This window comes from Ursus maritimus, unplaced genomic scaffold, assembly GCF_017311325.1.
Source record: "Ursus maritimus isolate PB19 unplaced genomic scaffold, ASM1731132v1 scaffold_34, whole genome shotgun sequence".
Classification (NCBI taxonomy): Eukaryota; Metazoa; Chordata; class Mammalia; order Carnivora; family Ursidae; genus Ursus; species Ursus maritimus.
The window spans coordinates 26,757,490-26,778,686 of record NW_024426008.1 but is presented as its reverse complement, the minus strand read 5'-3'; the positions used below and the strand labels follow the sequence as shown (position 1 = coordinate 26,778,686).

At 62.0% G+C, this 21,197-nt stretch overlaps 1 protein-coding gene across 3 annotated transcripts in view; it reads right to left on the bottom strand.

Moving 5' to 3' along the window:
* Positions 1-21,197, bottom strand: part of SEMA4D (semaphorin 4D) — a 43,605-nt gene that overhangs the window by 13,066 nt on the left and 9,342 nt on the right. For all 3 annotated transcript variants that reach the window (XM_040620340.1, XM_040620341.1, XM_040620342.1), the window contains exons 2-14: positions 17,361-17,709; positions 16,029-16,174; positions 13,934-13,996; positions 12,420-12,518; positions 9,852-9,945; positions 9,180-9,293; positions 8,427-8,578; positions 7,477-7,652; positions 7,240-7,396; positions 6,190-6,412; positions 5,334-5,449; positions 677-849; positions 545-588 (exon numbers count right to left, since the gene is read on the bottom strand). In XM_040620340.1, coding sequence (XP_040476274.1) covers positions 545-588; positions 677-849; positions 5,334-5,449; positions 6,190-6,412; positions 7,240-7,396; positions 7,477-7,652; positions 8,427-8,578; positions 9,180-9,293; positions 9,852-9,945; positions 12,420-12,518; positions 13,934-13,996; positions 16,029-16,174; positions 17,361-17,709 — 1,906 coding nt within the window. The remainder of the gene's footprint in view (positions 1-544; positions 589-676; positions 850-5,333; positions 5,450-6,189; positions 6,413-7,239; positions 7,397-7,476; positions 7,653-8,426; positions 8,579-9,179; positions 9,294-9,851; positions 9,946-12,419; positions 12,519-13,933; positions 13,997-16,028; positions 16,175-17,360; positions 17,710-21,197) is intronic.

Below are 21,197 nucleotides of genomic sequence, written 5' to 3'. Positions count from 1 at the left end.
CGCGGAGGCAACCGAACAGCAGAGATGGCGTCTTGCGCCCTGGTTCCCGGGAGGCTGAGCGGCAGCCCGCGGAGTCGCACACCACGCGTGTCTGCCAGTGGCTCCGGGGCTCACGGCCTCTCAGCGCGCCCGGCGCCCCCTCCTGAAGCCGCCCCAGCTGACGACAGCCGTCGGGTCAGGGACGAGAGCACAGCTGCCTTCGAGGGGACGAGGACTCCTCTGTCGCCGCCCCTCCCCCCACTCCCAGCACGTTCTGGGTCCTACAGGCGGCCCCAAGGCCAGCGCAAGAGAGCAGCGTCTCGAGAGTGGATGTAGTGGGCTGGATGCCGAGTGCCTTCCAGTAAACACACACTACGGGGCTTCAAACACCCTTTTCTGCAAATCAAAGGGATAGCGGGGTCGGCCTCCGTGTCCTCACGGATACTTGCCCTCTGTTCCGAGAAAGAAAAACAAAATGTACGAGATGCCACACCAGCACTGCACCACGACACGATCACAAGCCCCGGCTGCCCCGGGAGCAGCACGGCGAGGAGGAGCCACTTACCGCGGCAGCCGGACGTGTCACCACTCATCTGCTGAGTCAAATCCCTGCAAGACAAGGAAGGACGGTCATGCGTGCGCACGTACTTCCCCACAGGCGGGCTGGGAGGGCCGGCACGCCGCGTCCCCTGCGTACCTGCTGGGGCTGTCCGTCTGGTGCAGGGCCATGCAGGCCTTGGTGTCCGAGCTCCAGGCGCAGTAGGGGTCGCGGGCCAGCACGCAGTCCTCGCAAGTAGCATGCTTCTCGCAGAAGGCCACGGGGGCCTGCACCACGCCCGAGCTGGAGCCCGCGTAGACAAACCTTCTGCCCTGTGGGGGTGAAACAGAGAGGGCAGGCGGGTGAGAGGGCAGCCGCGGTGCGTGCGGCGCCAGGTGCTTCCGCACCTCACGATGGTCATGGGCACGTTCCCATGTTTTCTTGTTCAGGAGCTTCCAGAACCACGAGCACACAGGCAGCGTGTGTGGTCTCCCAGCCGAGTCCACGTACTGGCTCGGCCCCCTGGGCCTCAGTCCCCATGCCCGCCTCCCTGCCATCCAGGTACCTGTGTGGTTGTGTGTCTGCAGCCCCTCTGCGGCTGGGGGTCAGCCCCTTCCTGGGGACAGAACCCCTCCAGCCGGACACTCCCAGCCCCGCCAGAGGCCAAAGGGCACAATTCGGAGCCCAATCTCAGACCTGCCACGAGCAGCTGTGCATGGGCGGCCCGAGTGGTGCCCGAATCCAGCGGGGCCGGGAAAGGCGCCAGGGAGCGGCAGGGGAGCGTGCAGGATCCCAGCACGTGGGATAAAGCACGGGCCAAGCGCTGTCACGTCCAGGTTTGCAAGGCAGGAATACGTGGATGGGGAGGCCAACAGCTGGCACATCCGAGAGCTCAGCTCACAGGGCGGCTAATCGCTCTCCTGGACGCAGTGGGGACGGGGCTCCCACGCGGGGACGCCGCCTGACGTGCAGCCATGGCCGCGGGATTGCAATTCCCGCCTTGCATCTATGCTGTCCTCTGCCCGCAAGCCTGTCTCCCTCCTGACGTCTACACGGATCTTCCGGTTAACCCCGAGATTTGCGAGCTTAACAGCATTCGGTGTTTCAGACCCAGATGGGGCACAGCCTTCCCCATGGGGGGACAGAGTCTGGCTGGCACTCCAAGTTTCTGGGCCCAGCTTCGGTCTCCTGGCCTGTGACCCCTCCCCCCGCCACGAGCACAGCCGAGAGAAAGGAAGTCCCCTCTGCAACAGACTGTCATGTGATCAAAAGTGGCAGAGAGCCAGGCCAGGGCCAGCTCGTCGGTCGGCAAGGACCAGACAGGTGCAGCCACGCACCTGCCTGAAGGACCAAGGACGTCACCCCAGATCGCAGTCCAGGCGTCACGTGGCTCGCAGAGGGGAGGGTTTCTGGGAGGGCTGAGCAGTCAACTTTGATGGACCCTGAAGGGCACAGACTCTGCCTGGGAAGCCCCGCCTGACACCTGACCCGTGCGCGTGGCTGTGGGGGGGCAGGCTCCTATCTCCACAGACACCCCCTCCCCAGGGCTGGGCTCCTGTGAAGCAGAGCCAGGAAAACACCTGCGAGGGGGTGGCCGTGATCACTGGCGGGCGCCCAAGACTGCGGGCCGGAGGGAATGACACAGCAGCCTTGACGTCTCCCCACAAACAAGTGTTAGCCACCACGGGCTGCACACACGCCCGCGCCTCGGCCCAGCCCGTGTGGGCCTGTGCTGTCGCGCACATCCCCAAACCCTCAACTCCATCCGAGCACAGGGAGAGCAGGGGCACTCCCCAGAACGCCGACCGTTCTCTGCAAAGCTGAGCACGCCACCAAGGCCGCCAGGGCTGAGAAGTGAGCCGCCCCAGGCCCCGTGAGGCTCCCGAAGTGGAGCGGACGTCTGGGGGCTGGTGAGCACCGTGCCAGGGGAGCTCCTCGGGCCGAGGGAAGGCCCTGCATACCATCCTAACGCGTCTGTGGACCGAACACGATTTCAAAATGAAAAGCGTTTGAAAGGGCACAGAAAAAACCCACTGACCAGGCACGAGGTTTGGTGAGCACGCAGGTGCCCTGGGCCTCTCACGCCAGGCCCCTCGAGGGTCCCCACACCCCTGGGAGCCCCGGGGTCACACTGCCCCAGCTAGGTCTCTGCATGCACGGCCATGTCCAACCCGTGGCGGGGTCTAGAGCTGAAGGAGTTGTGAAAACATCCCCGTCGACACGCAGATGCAGCCTGTGGCCTGGGCTCGGGACCAGACGGAGCAGGTCTCCTGCGTATTTCCACATGAACTGAAAGCAGGACTCAGATGTCCACACGCCGCATTCACAGCAGCCCACGCGCCCACCCACAGATGGCGGGGCAACAACGTGTGTCTGTGAACCGCAGAGTATCCCTCCCGGAAGAGGAAGGAAATCCTGTCACGAGCTACACGGCTGACCCTTGAGGACGTGATGCCCGGGGAGATGAGCTGGTCACAAGATGACAAACACTGATCCCACATAAATGAGGTCCCTGGGGTCCTCAAATCGCAGACAGCACGTGGACGACGGGGGCTGGGGTAGCGCCCAGTGAGGACAGGGTTCCCTCTTGGGAAGGAGAGCGGGTTCTGGAGATGGACGCGGTGGGGTCACAACAGTGGGAGCTGACGCCGCTGAACTGTGCGCTTACAAACGGTTGAGACGGTGTTATCCACGCGTATCCACCACGTTAAGAAAACAAAAGAACCACCAAATGCACGTGTCCTCGGGGGAGCACGGACAGTGAGGACCGTGTGCCAGCCTCTCTGTGCTCCCACAGCGGTAGCCGCCGGCCAGCCTTCCACGGCCAAGCCCCACGTGACTGCCCGCGAGAGCCTGAGGCAGTGGGCGGGAGGTCGGGGGGCGTCTTTTTAACCCTGAACATGCACTTCCTGCTGCCAAGGCTGCACACCCGGCATTCCAACCCCCCAAGCCCGCCCGCCCGGGGAGAAGGTGTGGGGGCCTGGGCACGCATGACGCCTTCCCGCCAGGTCTAGGCAGCCGAGGCCTAACCCAGTGCAGGGGCCCCTATAACGACAGACAGATGGCCCCCACATTGCCAGGCTCCCTGCGTGGCCCGCCCCCTGGGCGTGGGCACGTGACCAAGTCCTGGCCATGGGTAGGTGAGCACAGGGCTGACCCATGACCTCGTCCTTCCTCCCCAACCCTCATCCCTCCTACGGGACGGGTGCCCAGGCAGCCAGAAGCCTGAGTCTCTGAATGACGTCGTGGAGCAAAGCCGTGGTCTCACCGCGTCTGCACGGGGGTGGGGGGCGCCAGCCTTTGTTCTGACGTGCATTTGACAACCGGGAGGCCTCAGGGTACCTGCCACAGCCTGGCCGAGCGCCTGAGCAACGTGGCCACAGGTGGGAGGGCTTCTGGCTTCCTGTTTCCACAGCAAAGCTGGGTGGGCGGGGTAGGCACCGAGGCTGAGTGTCTGGCGGCTTAAAACTCGCCTAGGCTATAGGGTTGTTCTCCCCCTCAGAAGCGGAGAGAGAGCCCTGCCACGCAGCAGTAGCTGGGAGGGGATGTGACCCTGTGACGGGAGTTTGGACACCAGATCCAAGTACGTAAGCTCACGATGAAGGGGACCTGTGCGTGACGTCTGCAAACGTGCCCTGAGAGGTCAGCTGCTTTCTCTCATCTCCTGCCTGGCTGCCGGGCCCCTTGCTGCTGCTCACTGCCCCCACCTGGAACCAGGCTGCGGAGACACTCGGAGGGGCTGTGAAGCTCCATTCGCACCTGGAGACGGAGGCTCGGGGGTGTCCTGGGTCAGACAGGGCACGTGAGCAACGCCACACTAAGCAGGGGCAGCCGAGCCTGGTGCCCCGAACAAGGCTTTACACACGGGTCCAGGCAGAGAGGCCACACGGTGGCCAGGCTTGCAGCTAGGGAACGGGCATACGGCCAGGTCCCCAGAGCCCTTGGGCTCAGGGCTCACAGCATGGGACACCCACACGGAGAAGCGAGGCCTTCAGCCGCAGAGCGGGCTGGGCCACTCCCTGGGTCCGACGTCCCCCAAGTACAAGTGAGACTGGCATGCCGGGCTCAGGTGCTCACGTTCCTGGACCAGGGCTGGCCTGGTCCTCGTGCTCTATCCCAGCAGTAAATGGGGACGCGTGTGTCCCAGGCCGCAGGGACAGATGGCAGGGGACGGCCTGCAGAGCAAATGCAGCCGCCCGCTATTTCTACGTGAACCACCGATAATAGATTTCGTACTGCTACGTGGCTGAGAAAATAATTCAAAAGAATGATACTCTGTGACACTTGGAAGTTGCGTGAGCGGCTAAGCTCGGTTTCCATACATAAGGCTTTGCCAGAGCGCAGCCAGGGCAGTGACCCTACGGCCCCCGAAACCTCAAACACTCGCTCCTGGCTTTTGTGGGAGGGCTAAGCCTGATCTGGATCTGGATCCGGATTCCGACCTGACACAGGACAAGGGGCCTCGTCGGAGGGGAGGGCAGGGCAGGGCTGGGGGCCGCACTGGCATCACTGCTGTTGCTCAGAGCCGGCTTTCCTGTGCCGACCGGACGCTGACCCTACCAAGCTCGGGGCACAGGAGTGTTTCCATGAGCTTGCGCGCCCCCACACCCACACCGGGTGCCCCCAGCAACTCGGTGAGGCTTGGCCGACCCAAGGCGACCATTCCATCTCCTCAGTTTGCCTTCCCTCCATCCCAAAGCCCAGGGCTCCCAGGACCTTCTGTAAGAGCCTGGTGGTTGGCGCCTCTGGACCAGACCAGTGACCGCCAGCCCAGCTGGTGATACAAACACGTGAGGCCACCACCGAGCCGTTTTACCTGCTCGGAATTCAGCAGCAGTGTCTGGACTGGCTCAGAGTCCTGGAAGAGCCACGTCTCCTCAATGATATGGGCCTCGTTCTCCAGGCTGACCGCTTTGTGCAGGGTGCCCCGGTCTGCAAGGGCAAAGCCAGAGGTCAGGGACGCACCCGGGAGGGCAGGACAGAGCCCGTACTACAGTCGGCCATGGAGCAGACGGTCCCTGTTCTTCCTCTCAACTCCCTCCCTCCACAGGATGTGTTGGTTTGCATTTTGGAGGTTGGAAAGGAAAAGCCACTAGCAAATGAACTATGGCCTTGTGTGGCCTGGGTCACTCCCACTATTCTCTGAAAAATGCGCTAACGCCATCGTTGACTCCAGCGACAGTCAGTGCAGTGAGACGGTACCAGCAGACTGCAGGAGAGGTGGCTCGTGGGCCCCACTGGCCCTCAGGGGTACTGTCCCATGCGGGGCCCCAGTCAGGTGAGGGCTGGGCCCCCCACCTGGCTCAGAGCTCGCTGGAAAGCCCCCAGCGCGGACCACAGCACCCGCAAGCTGCGGCTGGGCCTGGCCACCACCCCCTCCCAGAACGGGCACCCCCGGCAGGTTGGGACAGGTCTCGGGCCAGCGGGGAGGCGGGACTTCCTCCGTGGCCTTCAGCCCGCCCGCATGGGCACCACCCGGACTCCCTTTGTGCGAGCCTCCACGTACTGTGCCTGAAGCCCCAGACGGGGGCCAGGACTCGCGTGGTGGCAGACCTCGGAGGCCAGTATCAGAGACTCTCCCATAAAGCACCGTGGCACCGTGGGGGGTGCGGGCCCCCAGCAGCAAAGATGAGCTGGCTCTGCCAGTGTCCGCACTGGGGGCCGGGACCCACCTGTGCCGACAAACATGACATCATAGAAGGTCCCGTCCAGGGCCTGGGTCCTGTCCACCACGATCTGCGTGTAGTTCACGTCGCTGCGGATGAGCCTGGGCCTGTTGTCTATTGGGGTCACAGAGCTGTCCATCAGAGGGTGGTCCTTGACGAACTGCAGGGTCTTGTCCGGCAGACTGAGGGAGCTGGAGAAGTTGGCGGCCCGCGCCTCACGGTTGATGCACTGCAGGGAGCAGACCAGCCGTCAGCGCACAGTGGGTTCCTTGCCCAAGGGAACCCACAGGCGACCTCTCCCTAGCAATCTGAGGACACAGCTCTAATGCCTGTGGGAAGAACTACTGTCTTTGTAGACACGAGATAAAATGCTGCTTCACCAGACCATCGGTGAAGTCATCTGTACCTATTTATGAGTCAGAGAACGTATCGAGCTTCTGAAGTTGAAAACAAAGTACTTATCGCTTCGTAGCTCTTCCACGAGAACGCTGCTAAAATCACTAAAAACAGCCCAAGTCCAGAAAGCACACAGGTCAAGTGTGGGAGGGATTCCTTCCGTCCCTAGCTCCTGCTGTGCGTGAGTGAACGCACTTTAGTTCGTAACACGCGCGGAGGGATCCCCCCAGGGGAGGGGAGGGGACCCTGTGCTGGGGGTGCGCAAGCCTGAGCGCCAGCCCCGCGCACACCCCGGCCCCACCGCAGGCCACACGCACAGCCCCGCACCCCGGCCCCGTGACGAGCCGATGCAGCCAAACTGGCCCTGCGACCACACTGGCTTCTACACAAGATTCACTACTTTCGGAAAAAACAAAAACGTGACTCCTGTTAACGCGTGGGGAGTACAGGTCATTGCCAAAAAATCTGTGTTTCTGTGCGGGAAGCAGAAAACGAAACAGACCTGCTTTTACGACCCACGTTAATTCCACAGGGCACCCGGTGCCAGCCAGCGCGGCCTCCTCTGCGGGCGGAGCGCGGCGAGGGCTAGGGCGGGCGCCGGGGAGGACAGCACGGGAAGAGGAGTGTGCCCAGCGGCCTCCCCGGCCCCGCCGCACTCACCGCCCCGGGCCGCGGCGTGGGCACGGCCCCGTTGTAGCGCACCCACTTGGTGTGGGACTGCTCCACCGTCGCGCTCTGCATGTACTTCCCGCGGGAGAAGACGGCCTCGGCGGTGGACAGGTTGTAGGCGCACACGGCGGACAGCCCCACGTTGTTCCTGGGGAGCAGGGGGCAGCGTGACCGCGCCGGCGGGGGGGCGCGCCCGGACACCGTCCCCCGCCCCGGCCGAGCACTCACAGCTGTGGGGTGAAGACCCCGTAGATCACGGGTTCCTTCAGGTCCGGGGCCCTGAGCACGAAGACGTCCTGCAGCACGTTGAAGACAAGGTTGCTGTCTGGCCGCGAGCAGATCAGCCTGGCCTTCAGGAAGGACGTCCACTTCTTCTGCAGGGTCCGCAGGCCGCCCTGGTCCCCCTGAAACCAGAAGGACGTGTGTGGTGGGGGACGGACAGGTCCCCGGGAGCCATCCAAGCCCGCCCGGGGCAGCTCTGCCTGAGGGACCGGGCCGTGGCTGACCAAGGCCGCACACAGCCGTGCGGCCACCGCACCCCACGGGGTCTCCGATCAGAGCACAAAACCCAGAAAGGCCTCTCAGCAAAGTCGCCTTGCACAGCTGGAGCCACGGTGGCCACGTCTGCAGCCTCCGTCCTCGTTGCAGAGGACACGGTCATTTCAAAGGGCTTTGCCAGGTCCTCCATGAACATGTTTTCGTGAGCTGGCCTTCAGGGGACCACGATGGACCCATCTGACATGACCCACTCGGAGACAGCCCCTAAACACAGAAATGTGGATGCAGGAGACTTCGGAATCGAAGTGTTCGGATTTATTTTGGACACAAGAAAAACCCCTCCCCGCACCTTTACGTTGGAATGCGGAAATCCCAATTCCAACAGAATTGAGCTCACACGGTGAACAAAAACTAACTTTCTGTGATCTGGGAGGTCTGGGGAAGCGGTGTCAGAGGCAGGCCCACAGAGGGCGGGGCGCCAACGCTCCTGGGGTCCCCCCAGGCTGCCCCGGGGCAGGCCGAGCACCTGGCTGCCCGTCCACACCCATCTACGCCACAGAAGGATGAAGTGGTGGGTAAATCGACATTTTGGAGGAAGCTCGGAGCCTGGGCCATGTGGTGGACCCTCCAGACACGCGAGCGCCCCGGGCCAGAGCCACAGGGCCACGGGCCCCGCTCACCTTGCACACCCGCGCCACCCGCGGGATCATCAGCTTGAAGACAAACTCGTACTCCACAGACACCTCGGTGAAGAAGAAGTAGACGCGGTCGTCGCCGCTGTCCATGCCATCGGGGCGCTCTCGCATCACGTCAGCAAAGACGAAGCTTGGCTCTGCAAGCGACAGACACGCGGTTGTCCCTCCGCACACCCGGGGGCCCAGGCGCGGCCCAGCAGCAACGCAGGAGGGGGCATGCGCCATGTCCCTCCTCAGGGCTCAGAGGGTGCGGGCCGTGCACAAGACAGTGCTTGTGAGGATGGACAGCCAGCTCCCCGTCCCCGGAGACCCGCCAAAGATGCCGCGTGTGCTCAGACCCCTGGCCAGCAGATCCAGGCGCCCCAGACCCCCCCGCCTCCGGGAGCCCGAGGAACTTCCAAACCCACGGCCCGCTGGCCAGCACCCACAAGAGCCCCGTGTGAGCAGCTGCAGGAACCCGCTGTGTACACGCTGTCCCAGGGGAGCGGCCTGGTCAGCCCGAGTCACCAGGGACCATCAGGCCCTCATGTCGTGAAGGACGGTGACCACATCCGTCTTCAGGGAGGGGAAGGTGGCCTCAAAGCAGCACCAGCTCCACAGGGAAGGACCCAGCCACTCCAGAAACACCAGCTTTTCATGGGGGCTGCCACATGAGTTTGGTGGGGGGGGGTGGCCAAGGGCCCTCGGAGAGGCTCAGAGCCACACAGAAACACCATGGCGGGGGCACCTGCTTCTTACCGTTGAGCCACGGTATTGCATACTCGGTTCTCAGAGGGCTGTGGGACGAGTTTCGGGAGATGATGGGCTCGCTTCCCAGAAAGTTGTAGGATGTCCCGGAATACAGCTCCCCATCTTGAGCGGCCCCAGAGGAAAGAGGAAAGGGGGTCAGCGGCAGCACTCCCATCACAGCCAGGCACGAGGCCCACCCCCCCAGGGAGGGGGACAGACCACAGCCCTGCTCCTGGGCGCACGTGGCTGCTTCCCGAGGCCTCTGTTGCATTTACTTGACCAGGACAATTGTGCGCTCCACGTGAAAGGTGCCTTCTGAAGGCCGGGGCACTAACACCAGGTGACCCTGCACCTGGGAAGTGACAGACACAATGATGGGCGCACGGGGCTCCCAGCCTAAGGCCGCGGCTCCGCACGGACCCCCTCAACAGGGCGTGGACAACGTGAATGAGAGGCCACGTGATTTGCATGAATGACAGATCTAAAATAACCCCTTCCCACAAATCTGACTTGTGGCCCTGGGTGGTGGCTGGCTACCCTTTCGCATAGTGAGTTATGGGGGTCTATGGAGAAACCCATGTGCCATCCGTGAGGACAGGGAACATGGAAGCAGATGGAGGGATCCCAGCGCGGGGAGGGATCCCAGTCCGGGCCATGCGCTAACCTGGGGGCAGGACTCACCAACCATGACAGACGTGTAGCTCTGTGCTGGGTCAAAGGGGCACCTGCCCTTGCCGTCCTCGCTTCTCCCCAGGAACTGAAAGGATGTTAAGTTCTGCAATTGAGCGAGAATAAAGAACATCAGCAAATGTCTGAATTTCTATGCTCACAGCACGTGTGTACCGAACCATTTCCCAGATGCGGTCAGCGGGGGCGGGGGGGATGCAGCAGGTGCACGCAGCCACGCGAGTCCCCAGGGCTGGACGCCGGCGCCTCGAGAGCCGTGCAGGATCTAGGAGCCTCAGTTTACTCGTCTTAAGAGGCGGACAGCTCCAGGGGCACAGGGCAGACCCAGGGCGGGAGGCGATCCGCGAGCGATCCAACGCCACGTGCGGGACTTCGTATGAAAACAGCGCCATTGGAGGCGGCGGGGCCCAGACCACCCAAGACACAGGTGCCTGGAGACAAGCAGAATCTCCGCCTCATTCCGCCCCATCCTGCACTCACACAAAGTAGGGGTGACCTCAGGCTTGGGCACCCCTCCCAGCTGACCAGAGAGCCCAAAACCCCGACGCATAAAGAACGGGAAAGCTTTGTGTGTGGACACTGAACCCGAGTTTGACGATAGGTGACACGTTGGCGCAAGGACGGCCAAGGTGTCTGTGCCTGAATGCACCCCGGTGGGAAGGTCAGAGAAGAGGCCCGTCCACGGGGACGCACAGCCAGGGAAGCATGCGAGAGTGGCTGACATGATGGTGGGCGCCACCTCCCGCCCCCAGCAGCTGAAGGACACGTGGGGCTGTGGGCAGTGGGTGGCGACTGCCGCCCGTTGGAGGGAGGGGAACAGAGCAGATGCGGAGGGCTCACAGGCCTGGGGAGGCCGCGGGCCCACCTTCAGCGGGCAGACTCCCGGTCAGACCAGGGAGCAAGAGCCGGGGTGCGAATGGATCGCGGGTCTGGGGAGGTTGGGGACGTGTGAACGAGGGGTCGGCCCAGAGAAGAGACGCCGATGGGAATGACTGTACATCTTCGCAGGGGACGACAGGCTTGGCATTGGCCATGTTGGGAAGCGCCGCTGTTCCTAGGCCTTCAGGGCCCGCGGGTCACAGGGCGATACGTCCCCCACCTGCTCCCATCTGTGCGATCGGCCTGTCGGCTTCGACATTTTTATTGAAATATTGATAAATATTATAGGTCCGAATTTAAATGCAACGTCCGACTCCCTCACTTAACACTGACAGGCCCGCGGGATCGGAGTCTGCACCCGGCATCTACAGCTGACACCAGCAGATCCCCGGATGTGCGGACATTTCTAACACGACCTGGCACGTTCCTCCCTTACGCAGAAAGAGGCCAAGTCTGAGGACTGAGGCCCAGCCCCCGACACCGTCAGCATCCGTGGTCCCAGGCCGCCGGGTGGACCAGGCCGTGTGTGCGTCCGCCCCAGGGCTCTGCATAAACAAGGTTTCCCAAGCGAGTCCTTGATCTGCCCTACTTTGCGCTACAGTTGGTCTCTGACTCAAGGCTGGAGAATCTTCTCTAAATTCCCATTGCTTTAGGGTTTCTGCAAAGCTCTCCATGGCAGCACCCTTCCCGCCTGGCTGGTACCGAACCAGGGACAGTCACTGGAAGATGGGCTCGTCAGTCCACAGCGGCATCTCCCTCTGGTCGTTTAGATGGCTCAGCAGGTACGAGCAAAAGAAGGTTCTCCCGACAGGACACTGCCGTCCAGTGTGCTCCGTCCTTCCAGCTCCCTGTCAGCGAGGGGCTGAGCAAGACGGTGGGGGGCCCCTCTGCAAAGACCCTCATGCAGCACCAGCAGGCCGGGGCCAGGAGAACCGGTGCAGGTCGGCGAGGGAACCACTCGCACACCCAGGCTGTTGCCCCTCGCAGGCGTGCGCCCCAACACCGTCGTCGGCGGGCTCTGCGCCCACAGCAGACGCCACACAGCAATGCCCCGGAGCAGCGGTCACAGCGCCCCCGCGGGCCTGGGCTGCCATAAGCAGTGCAGACGGGGCCTCCAGCACATGGAGGAGCTGGGGGGACCGGCTGGTCGGAGCGTGGGGAGGACCCTCTTCTGGCTGGCAGGTGGCCCCCCGCTCCCTCCCCCCCATCCTCACATGGTGCAGAGAGGGCTCTGGTGGCTCACGGGCCCCATCTCTGAACACCAGCACGTGGGGGGAGTAAGGCTTCCCCACGTGAATTTGGGGACACAAACATTCAGCCCAGAGCACAGATGAGCCCACAACACGCCAGCCAGGAGCAGAATCCTGACTCATCCTAGGCCAGGACACAGGTTGCAGCAGGCCTCCCCTTAAGCACTATACGTGGCAAGGACACAGGAGGCTGGACCACAGCACATGGGTGCTGTGCGTGTCAACGACACACTTCAGAAGGTCCCCCCACTGCTGGCTCCGTGCCATGAGCCCCTGGCCCCGTGAGTCCTGCCCTGTCATGCCCTCGGTGACACTGGGCTTCTGGGAGCCTGGCGAGTGGCCCGCGGCATCGCGAGGCACCCTGCTGCCGGCCGATGCTGCCTCGGGCCCCCCTCCCCTGTGAGCGCTGCCCCCGTGGGGTGCCCAGCCTTACCAGGTGGTCACAGGTCGGCTGGAATGCGTTGGTCCCGCACACGTACAGGGCGCTGGCGCCAAGTGGCTGCAGCACTCGGATGTAGTTGAGACATTCTGTCTGCAAGGGGAGACACGTGCACATCAACCACCCACCGGCTCCCGCTGGACGCCCCCCACGATCCGGACTTCAGGGTGTGGGGCCAGCATGCGCATGCCGACGTGAGTTAGGTGCAGCTGGCCGCGACCAGCCCCCACCGTGCCTCCCCTGCCGCCCCTCACCGGCACCTCGGCTAGCCCCCACCTTCAGGTGCTTGCTCAGCTTTGCCTGGGCAGTGGGGACAGGTCACGGACCCAGCCCTCCCGGACAAACCTCCGTCTGCAGTGTCCACAGGCCGGCTGTCAGGGGCCAGGACCTCTTACCCCCATCGGTAATTCACAGTCAGCAAAGCCGCGCTGACCTCAGACCTTCTTGGACGCCCGCCCCAGAGAGACGCATTTACAGACTTGACCCTCGGCACGCGCCTTGTGTGGCCAGAGCTGCAGAGGTGGCTGGTGTGCGGCATCCCGCCTGCTGTCCTCGTCCCCGGGGACCCCACCCCGGCCTCCCCAGTGCGTGGGACGGCAAACAGCGCTTCTCCGGGGAAAGGCCGGGCGAGGGAGGGGCCCGAGGCTGCGCCCACAGGAGAAAACCACACGCCACTGAGGAACACGCTATTTTCGGCTGAAATGAACGTACTGGGATCATACGTGCTATTGTCTGAAATTATCTCTGCTCAGGGAAGGTTCTTCTGTTTTCTCTGTGTTTTTTTCCCCCCAGGATCGTCTTTAAGTGGTTGGCAGTAACTCATCCTCCCGCCGTGCGCTGGGAGGGACCCTTGTCCCCGAGCGGCCTCCACGTCGGGCTGGGCGAGCACTCGGCCTAATTTAGCTCCCGGACAACTCCCCGCCACACCAGTTATCACCACACAAAGCCTGCATTTTCCCCATTTCCTAAAACAACTTCGGATCTAGTGATTTCAGCAAAAGTGGTTAACATTTTGCTAAAAAAAAGTTCAGCAAAAACATTTTTTTCATTTTTAATGATTTTGCAATCAGCCAACTGCTGAAACCTTCACTCAGCTGTGCTGCCCCACGCTGCCCAACTACCAAGGGAGATGGGGCTCTTACGCTCGGAGACTCGGACACGGGCCCAGCCCACGGTGGGGTAACCCTGAGCCCGCATGGCCGGCACGCTGAGGTGCCCAGTAGCTCCTGGAGAAGCAGCAGATTCTCAAGGATGGTCGCTGCCCCAAATGCAGAAATCCCATGGCAACCCTGCCAGGCTGCTGGGGAGGCCTGAAGCCTGCATTTCACCCCTTCAGCCAGCAGGCACAGAAAGGATTTTCTCCCTCAAGTGTGAGGCCATCCAGACAGACTCAACTAAGTTAACCTTTACCAGAGTGTTTCTCAAGTGCCCGCCTGCGTCGAGAGACCCTGCCTCAGCATCTGGGCACAGAGGGGAACCCCAGGATGGGTTCTGAGACCAGAAATTACCTGTCTTGACTTCCCCTTTTCGGCACATTTTGCTTTTTTATCTTCTGAGACCTTCCAGTATGCCTGTTAGGAGAAAGGAGAGTCCATTTCAGTGACGAGTCCCCATTCAAAAGGGGACACTGGCGTAAAAATGCACGGTTTACAAGGCACGCGGCGGCACGGATACGCCCCCTGACAGTGGAAGCGAGACTGCGAAGCCAGGCTCAGCCAGCAGGCTTCGAGGTCTGGAGCGAACGAGGCTTCGAGAAAGTTCCCACTGAGACCCTGCCCCACCCCCGAAGCCAGGGGTGCATGGCCCCCCAGATGCCCATCCTTTGCTGATAAACAGCAGCAAATGCTGAAGTGCTAATGGCAAGGTTTGCGATGATTTATCAACCAGTAAACCACAGGTATTCTCAAACAGCACAGTGGGTTCCTGGGACCGTCCGTGGACAGCAGGACTGGGCCGCTTCCAGTTTTCTGTATCTGTAGCCTTGGTGGTGAGGGAGCAGCTCTGCTCCCCACCCCTCGACGCGTCCTCCCACGACCAGTGCTCCTGCTTCCTTCACGCCCAGTGACATGTGATCAGAACCGGGCAGCCCGCGGGGGCCTCACCTCGCCCTCCATAGGACCGGAAGCCACATGCCCACACCACAAATGGCTTCCCGACTCCTGCCTCGCCTTCCCCAGGATGCCCCGTCTCTCCGTGTGATAACCCATGACGGACGCCCAGAGAATTGAAGCCAGCTGGCGGGAGCTCGGAGCTCAGGAAGTGCCCGGAGCTGTGGCAGCACGCGGATCGCCGTGCACACGGTCCCACGCTAAGCGTCCCGCAAGGCCTGCCCAGCACACGCATCAACAGGAGGGCGGTGCGTTTCCAGAGAGACGGAAATCCTTATCAGAACACACGAAAGAAGCAGCAAGTCCCGCGGCTGATGGCAGCTTCCCTCAGAAAGCAAAACGCCAACGATTTCACCTCCATCTACATAAAGCGTGTGAGGAGGACACGGGAGCACGAACACAGACGGGACCCTGGCCGTGCTCACGGGACCCCGAGGGGACGCGGGACGCCGTAACAGAGAGCAAGAAACCAGCCCCAACCGCTGGGCTCGTGCTGAGGACCCAGGGGTCAAGGAGAGGCCGCCACCGGCCGGGAAGGGGCGGTCTGAGCGCCAGGCACGGCCCGGGCGGCAACGGAGCGAGCCATTTCAGACACGCTCAGATTCACCACTCCAAGGTCATTCTGAAAATCTGAATAATCAAAACACCACTACCTCCCTTCGGAGCGAAGGAGCTCATTAAAAACAGGCAAACAAAGGCCAAGATTTCAGGTGCTGATCCAGCCATTTCCAAAGGAACTGGCCGCAGGGGACGTGATCCCTACTTCCTGCTCCCACGTGGAGGAGGACAGGCCGAGCCGGGAAGTCTCGGGACGCGGACACTTGCCGGGCAGAGCGGCTGGCCCCACGGATGGCCCGATTTCAACCGGATTCAAACGTCATTTATGACAGTCCGTGGAATCTGACCGCCAACTATCTGATAACATTTTTTGGACGTGCCTGTGGTATTTTGCTTATTTTGACACAAAGGAGTCCTTTCCTTTAGGAAGGGGACACCCAGGGAACCCCTCATGCATGAGTGTGTCTGGGATCTGCCTCGAAGCCTCCAGAGGGAGCGGAGCAGCAGGACGTGGTGGAGGAGGGTGGCCCCGGGCTGCGGGAGCTGAGAGGGGAACAGTCCTCGTGGACACCACAGCCTCTACTCCTGTGTGTGCTGGAGATTTTCCATAATGAAAAGATGGAAAATCCAAGAGGAAAGGAGGGTGGCCCCCGGGTGAGTGGCTGGCCCAGGGAGGACAGAGGCTACTAAGAGGCAGGGTGGGAAGGTGGCTTCGGGGTGACGGGCCCCTTGCCTGCTGGCGGGCGGGAGGCTGCTGGCCAAGCGTGCAGGATGGCTGCGGGGCCGGCCACGGGGTGAGCAGGCTGTGTGGTCAAGAAGGGGCCAGACGCCCGGGGGGACCCAGTCAGACGGCCGGGGGGGCCAGTGCAGATTCGAGGGGAAAATGCCAGGAAGGTCTGTGGCCCACACGGCGGTGGGGCGGGAGCCCACGCCATACCTCGTGCTGCTTCTCGGAGATGTTGCGTGCGCTCAGGGCAAACACGGCTTCCCGGGCACCCACGTACAGGGTGGTCTTGTCCTCGCTGAGCAGCAACACTGAGTAGTTGAAGATGTCCGGCTCGTGAAACTTCTCCAGGTGCACGTCTGGGGAGGGAAGAGGGAACATCAGGCCTTTCTGAGCCCGGACACACCGAGCACCGTCTCACATCAACGCGCCATCATGTCGCCAGGGCTGTGCGTGGATCCACCGCCACGAGGCAAGCCCCTGCCCGAGGCCAGCAGTCAGACCCACTAACACAGTCACCAAGAGCACGGGACCCTGCAAGGTCTCCAAACCACTGTGCTTGACCCGTGCTGTGGCCCGGCGTCCCTTCCTGCTCCCTCCAGCAGCGTTCCAAACCCTGCACTCAGCATGGCCTCCCAAAAGTGTGACCTCTAAGCACATGACCTCCCAGGAGCGTGACCTTGTGACCTCCTGGGCAACCTCAGGCTGCTGTGCTTCCCACACTCTTGTGTATGTGTATATAATTTTAACACAGATTAAGTCTATAAAGAATTTAACTATTAGAGCTTTTCTTATTCAGGAAAAAACAGGATTTAGCTCAAAAGCTTTAAAAAAATCTAGTTCAGCAAATATGTCCCTTAACCCAAGCGTTTTTCGGGGATAAGCAGCACAAACTTGTTTCCTCTCTTGCGAGGAAATCGCATGGAAAGCAGGGCTACGAGAATCGGGACGATCGGCAGGGACGGGCACGTACGGGCACGGTTTCTCAAGAAGCGCCTTCTTCGGTCTGACCGCCCTGGCGGCGGTGCGAGTGGTGTGAACTCAGGTTTCGCGTAAGGACCAGGCATCCACGCGTTCTGCTGTCCGGATTTTCCGGACTGGAGACAGATGTGCGGAGGAAGGCTCTCCCAGGGCACAGACGGCCCGGACGCCGCACGGGACGGCTCGGCCCAGCAAGGAGCCGTCGCTCCACTCGCCAGAGAGACCCGCGGTCTCGGGACACAGCTCCCAGGAGGGCAAACGGACAGAAAGTATGGACGGCAATGAGAGCCGTTGGCGGGAAGCTTGACTACCCGTCATGAAATGTCCTCAAACAGGGTGTTGAGTGTGGTGTGTGCCCGGGCAGCGCGTGCCACACGTCCCCAGGCTCTCCAGGGCCCCGGACTTAGAACCTAGCCAGCAGCCCGGGAACAGGCCGGGCCAGCGTTCCCTGTGGCCCAGGCGCCTTCTCGGACACAGCTGCCCGCCCGCAGGGGCAGGAGCTCACACCCAGCACGGGCCGCGGAGCCCGCACGTCGACCGCGAGAGCAGGGCCGGCCCATTTACCTCTGTGCTCCCAGGTGATCCTGGGCTTGGGTGCAAAGGCCACCGCCATCCCAAACACCATGGCCAGGGCGGCGAGCAGCCCCCCGACAGGGGCGCACATCCTCACGTGCAGACGCCGCAGAGGGCGCTTGGGCAGCAAACGCTCGTGGGCCGGGGGGCCGCGGCGGGTGTCACGGTGGAGGCTGCTCAGAGCCTGGGGGCTGCGACCCACGGCACAGCCCGGGGCTGGTGGGCGGTGCGAACCCCGAGGACCCGCATTTCCCAGGCGCCGGGCAAGGTCACCACCGCCAACGTTGAAGGCCACCCGGTTCTTAAATGGCGTGCTTCTTTTTGGCCTCACGAAGAAATTCTGGAAGCAAGTGAGAACAAAGGTTACAGGTCAGGATGTGTGTTGTAACAACCGCTTTCTATTCTCCGCTGTGCCCCAGGCTCTGTCTCTGCAAGGGTGGTGGTGGGGTAGCCCCATGCTGATACTGCGACCCAGTCACCCAGGGGCAGAGTTCCAGGGCAGACACGGGAACCCAGACTGGGACGACCGCCCACCTGGCTGCCCGGCTTCCCCCCTGCACGGATGCTGCTCGTGGCCTGCTGGTAACGCGATGCAAAGGTGTGAACCAGGGAAGAGGTTCCCCCCCAGACCCTGGCTTCCCAGCTCCCGTGACGCTCGTCGGGGAGGTCAGCCAGGGCGAAAGACCAAGAACACTGCGTGGAGGCTGAGCCGTGTGCATGTGTGTATGCACGCTCACACACGTGACCTTGCCGTGCAGGATGGCTGACCTCCCGCCACAGACAGGGCCACCCCCAACGCCCTGCTCCTCCAGCTGCACCTGAGAAGTCCCCACGCCACAGGCAGTGTGGTCACGGGCTCTCAGGGTCCCTGGGAAGCAGCTTGTTGGAGTCTGCAGGTCTCCCGCCCCCCAAGCTCTGCCCCACATGCCATCCGCAAGGTGCCCTGCTGTGGGGGGCAGGAGAGCCTCTCTGCAGACCGCGGAGGCAGGGCAGGCAAACGCCAGGGTTCGCTCTGACCCGGAGCCCCCGCCGGGACCCCAGCGGGACCGTGACATGGATTCCTTCTGGCTTCTCAGGATAGGGCTGCAACCAAACAGCTGTGGGAGCAGAGGCAGGACCCCCATCCTTCCTTTCCAGACGTGCGGCCCCCAGGGAGGCCCCGCATGAGATCCTCTGGCACCCCCCCAACCGAGGTTTCCTCTTCTGTGAGATGATGGAGCAGTCTGAGCCCTCCCCCAGAGCTCACCCCCGTCTCTTCCTTCCATCCCATCAAGTCAACCCACCTCAGATCTCTCAGTCCCACGGGCCCCTCTCTGGAGCCTTCCCCCTCCCCCACCATCACCACCCCTCAGGGACATCCAAGGGGCAGTCAGCTCCACACCTCCCCCAACAGCTCCCTCCCACTCAGCCACCCCAGGGCCCCCACAACCTACCAGATACCAGGCCCTACTGCTTCCTAGCATCTCAGGCCAAACCAAACCTCCCAAGGTTTGAGGGGAAGTTTTGACTTTCTGTTCATCTAGCCAAGTCACTGCTTCCAGGAAGCCCTTCTGGGCTGCCTCCTCATCCTGCCCAGGAGGTTACCTCTCATGCCCCTGAAACCCTTGTCTGGCCCTAAAGCCCAGCACGTGGCATGGCTTGCCCTCGGCCTCACGGTGGACTTAACGGGTTCTCCTTTATTGTACCTTTGTCTGTTTTTTATGCCTGTGCACGGGGCACAACTGCCCCTCTCCACTTGGTAAAGAAAGGACTCGTGGGGCCCCTGGGGGAGGGCTGACAGTGGGCACGGCCAGGCCTCAGCTACTCGCACCCCCCTTCCTTGCTGGGGTACCGCTCTGCCCTTCCTCTTCCCGCCAAAGGCGTGCCGGCCAGGTCTGTCCTCACCCCAACGCCTCTCTCAGGCCCTGAAGCCAGGGAGCTCGCTCTCTCCGGGGACTGGCTCACCCTGCACAGGGGCCAGCACCTTGCTCCGCGAAGGGCCAGATGGGCATTCTTTTCAGGTTTGGGTTGTACAGTCTCTGTCCCAGCTACTCAAGTCCACGGGGTGGCCCAAAAGCAGCCCCAGAGATGTGTGAAGGGGGGAGTGCGGCTGGGCGCCAACACAATTTACAGAAATGGGCGCCGGTCTGCAAGCCAGGTCCTGCGCCAGGGATCCACGGGGACGGCCAGCCCAGACACTCGGCAGCGAGGGCGGGACTGGACGCTAAATGCAGAAGCAGATGCACTGGGAGGCCGAGACGGGGAGGGACAGAGGGAGGGCTGCATCATGGGGCTAGCGCAGCGGCCGTGAACACTCCCCCTCCAGGGAGCTGGCTCTCAGCACTCTCACCGCGAAGGGCTGCACAGGGAACCCTGCTCTCCTGCCCGCAGCAGAGGAAAGAGGCACGAGGCAGCTCCAGAAGCCCAGCCCGGGGCAGAGTCTGTGCTGGGTCCCTTATAGGACCCCCTCGTGAAGCAGCCCCACGGCGTCCAGTGAGCATTCAACACTCCTGCAGAAATCCTCCGCAGCAATGGGACACTGAGGCCCTGGGGAAGGGCTGTGTGTGCGGGTGATGCTGACCCCCCCCCCCCCGGGCCATCTCCATCACTGCTCCAGGCTGCGCAATGCCCACCTCCATCCTGACCCCTCCACCCTGCTTCCCTTTTTGCTACCTGTGGCAGAGATCGCCAGCTTCCCATCCCAGCATCCACAAACCCCTGTTCTTGTTCAGAGAATCTTGATTTTATGCAGGGTGGCAGTGCGGCCAGCTAACTACGTCTCCCAGCTTCCCTGCTGGCGGTTCCAAAGAACTGCACAGGTTATTTGGTAGGAATTCCAGGACGGCTCTTAAAGAAGGCTGACTTAGCTACTGTTTGCATTTTTGCCTTCAGTCTTTCCTCTGGTGCCTGGAACTCATATTTGATGGCTGGAGCTCAGGGTGCCACCTTGTGAATATGAAGACAAGGGCCTCATTCTACAAAGAGCTCAGCGAAAATCCACTGGGGACCCTCCCAACATACTGGAGACCTCACACCTGCTTTCTTCTGCCTACCTCTAGACCAGCTAATAAGCCAGTCATCTCTTTACTGTTTTTCAGGTGTTTATTACCAGTAGTCGGATAGAATTCCAAACAGATACCTCCCTATAGCACACTTACTAAACAGCAGCAGTGGCCAGAGTAAGGTTTTCAGTGTAAACCAGAGCGCATCACTTACCCACATGAAACGTCTCTTGGATTAAAGCTGAGTGCACGGCTGCAGTTCACCTCCCTTGCAGCCTCTCCCGTCTCACGCCCCCTCCACCTTTCTGTCCAGGCCACATCTGGACACACAGAGCTCGGCCCGTCTACAAGGCTGCCTGTCAACACCATTCAGAGCACTTCCAAACACGTCTGCTCCGGAGATCACGTGTGTAAACCCCACGGCACGTCTCGCCAGTTAACCCAAGAAGACGCTCTCCCTGTGACCGATGTGTAACGGCCCGCGGCTCCCAAAGCCTCTCCACTCCGAGCTCCCACTCAGCTGAGGGGTTCTGGGAACCCTCCAAGTCAGGGTCAGAGCAGGGGCTGTGGGGCGGGACGGCAGGGAGGGGTGAACTGGCAGATCTTTGCCGCACTGGAGAGAATGCCGTGCACATGTGGGGACGGGTATGTGGGAACTCTGTACTTCTGCTCCATTTCGTGGTGAATCCAAAACCGCTCACAAGAGTAAAGTCTATTTAAAAAACACACCAGCTCAGAGAGGTGCTTCCCAATCACGAGAGGGGCACGTGTGAGGCTTTGCACGAGCGAGCCCACAGCCCAGGTCACCTTATGGCTGCAGATTCGAGGCCCACTGGCCCGTTTCATT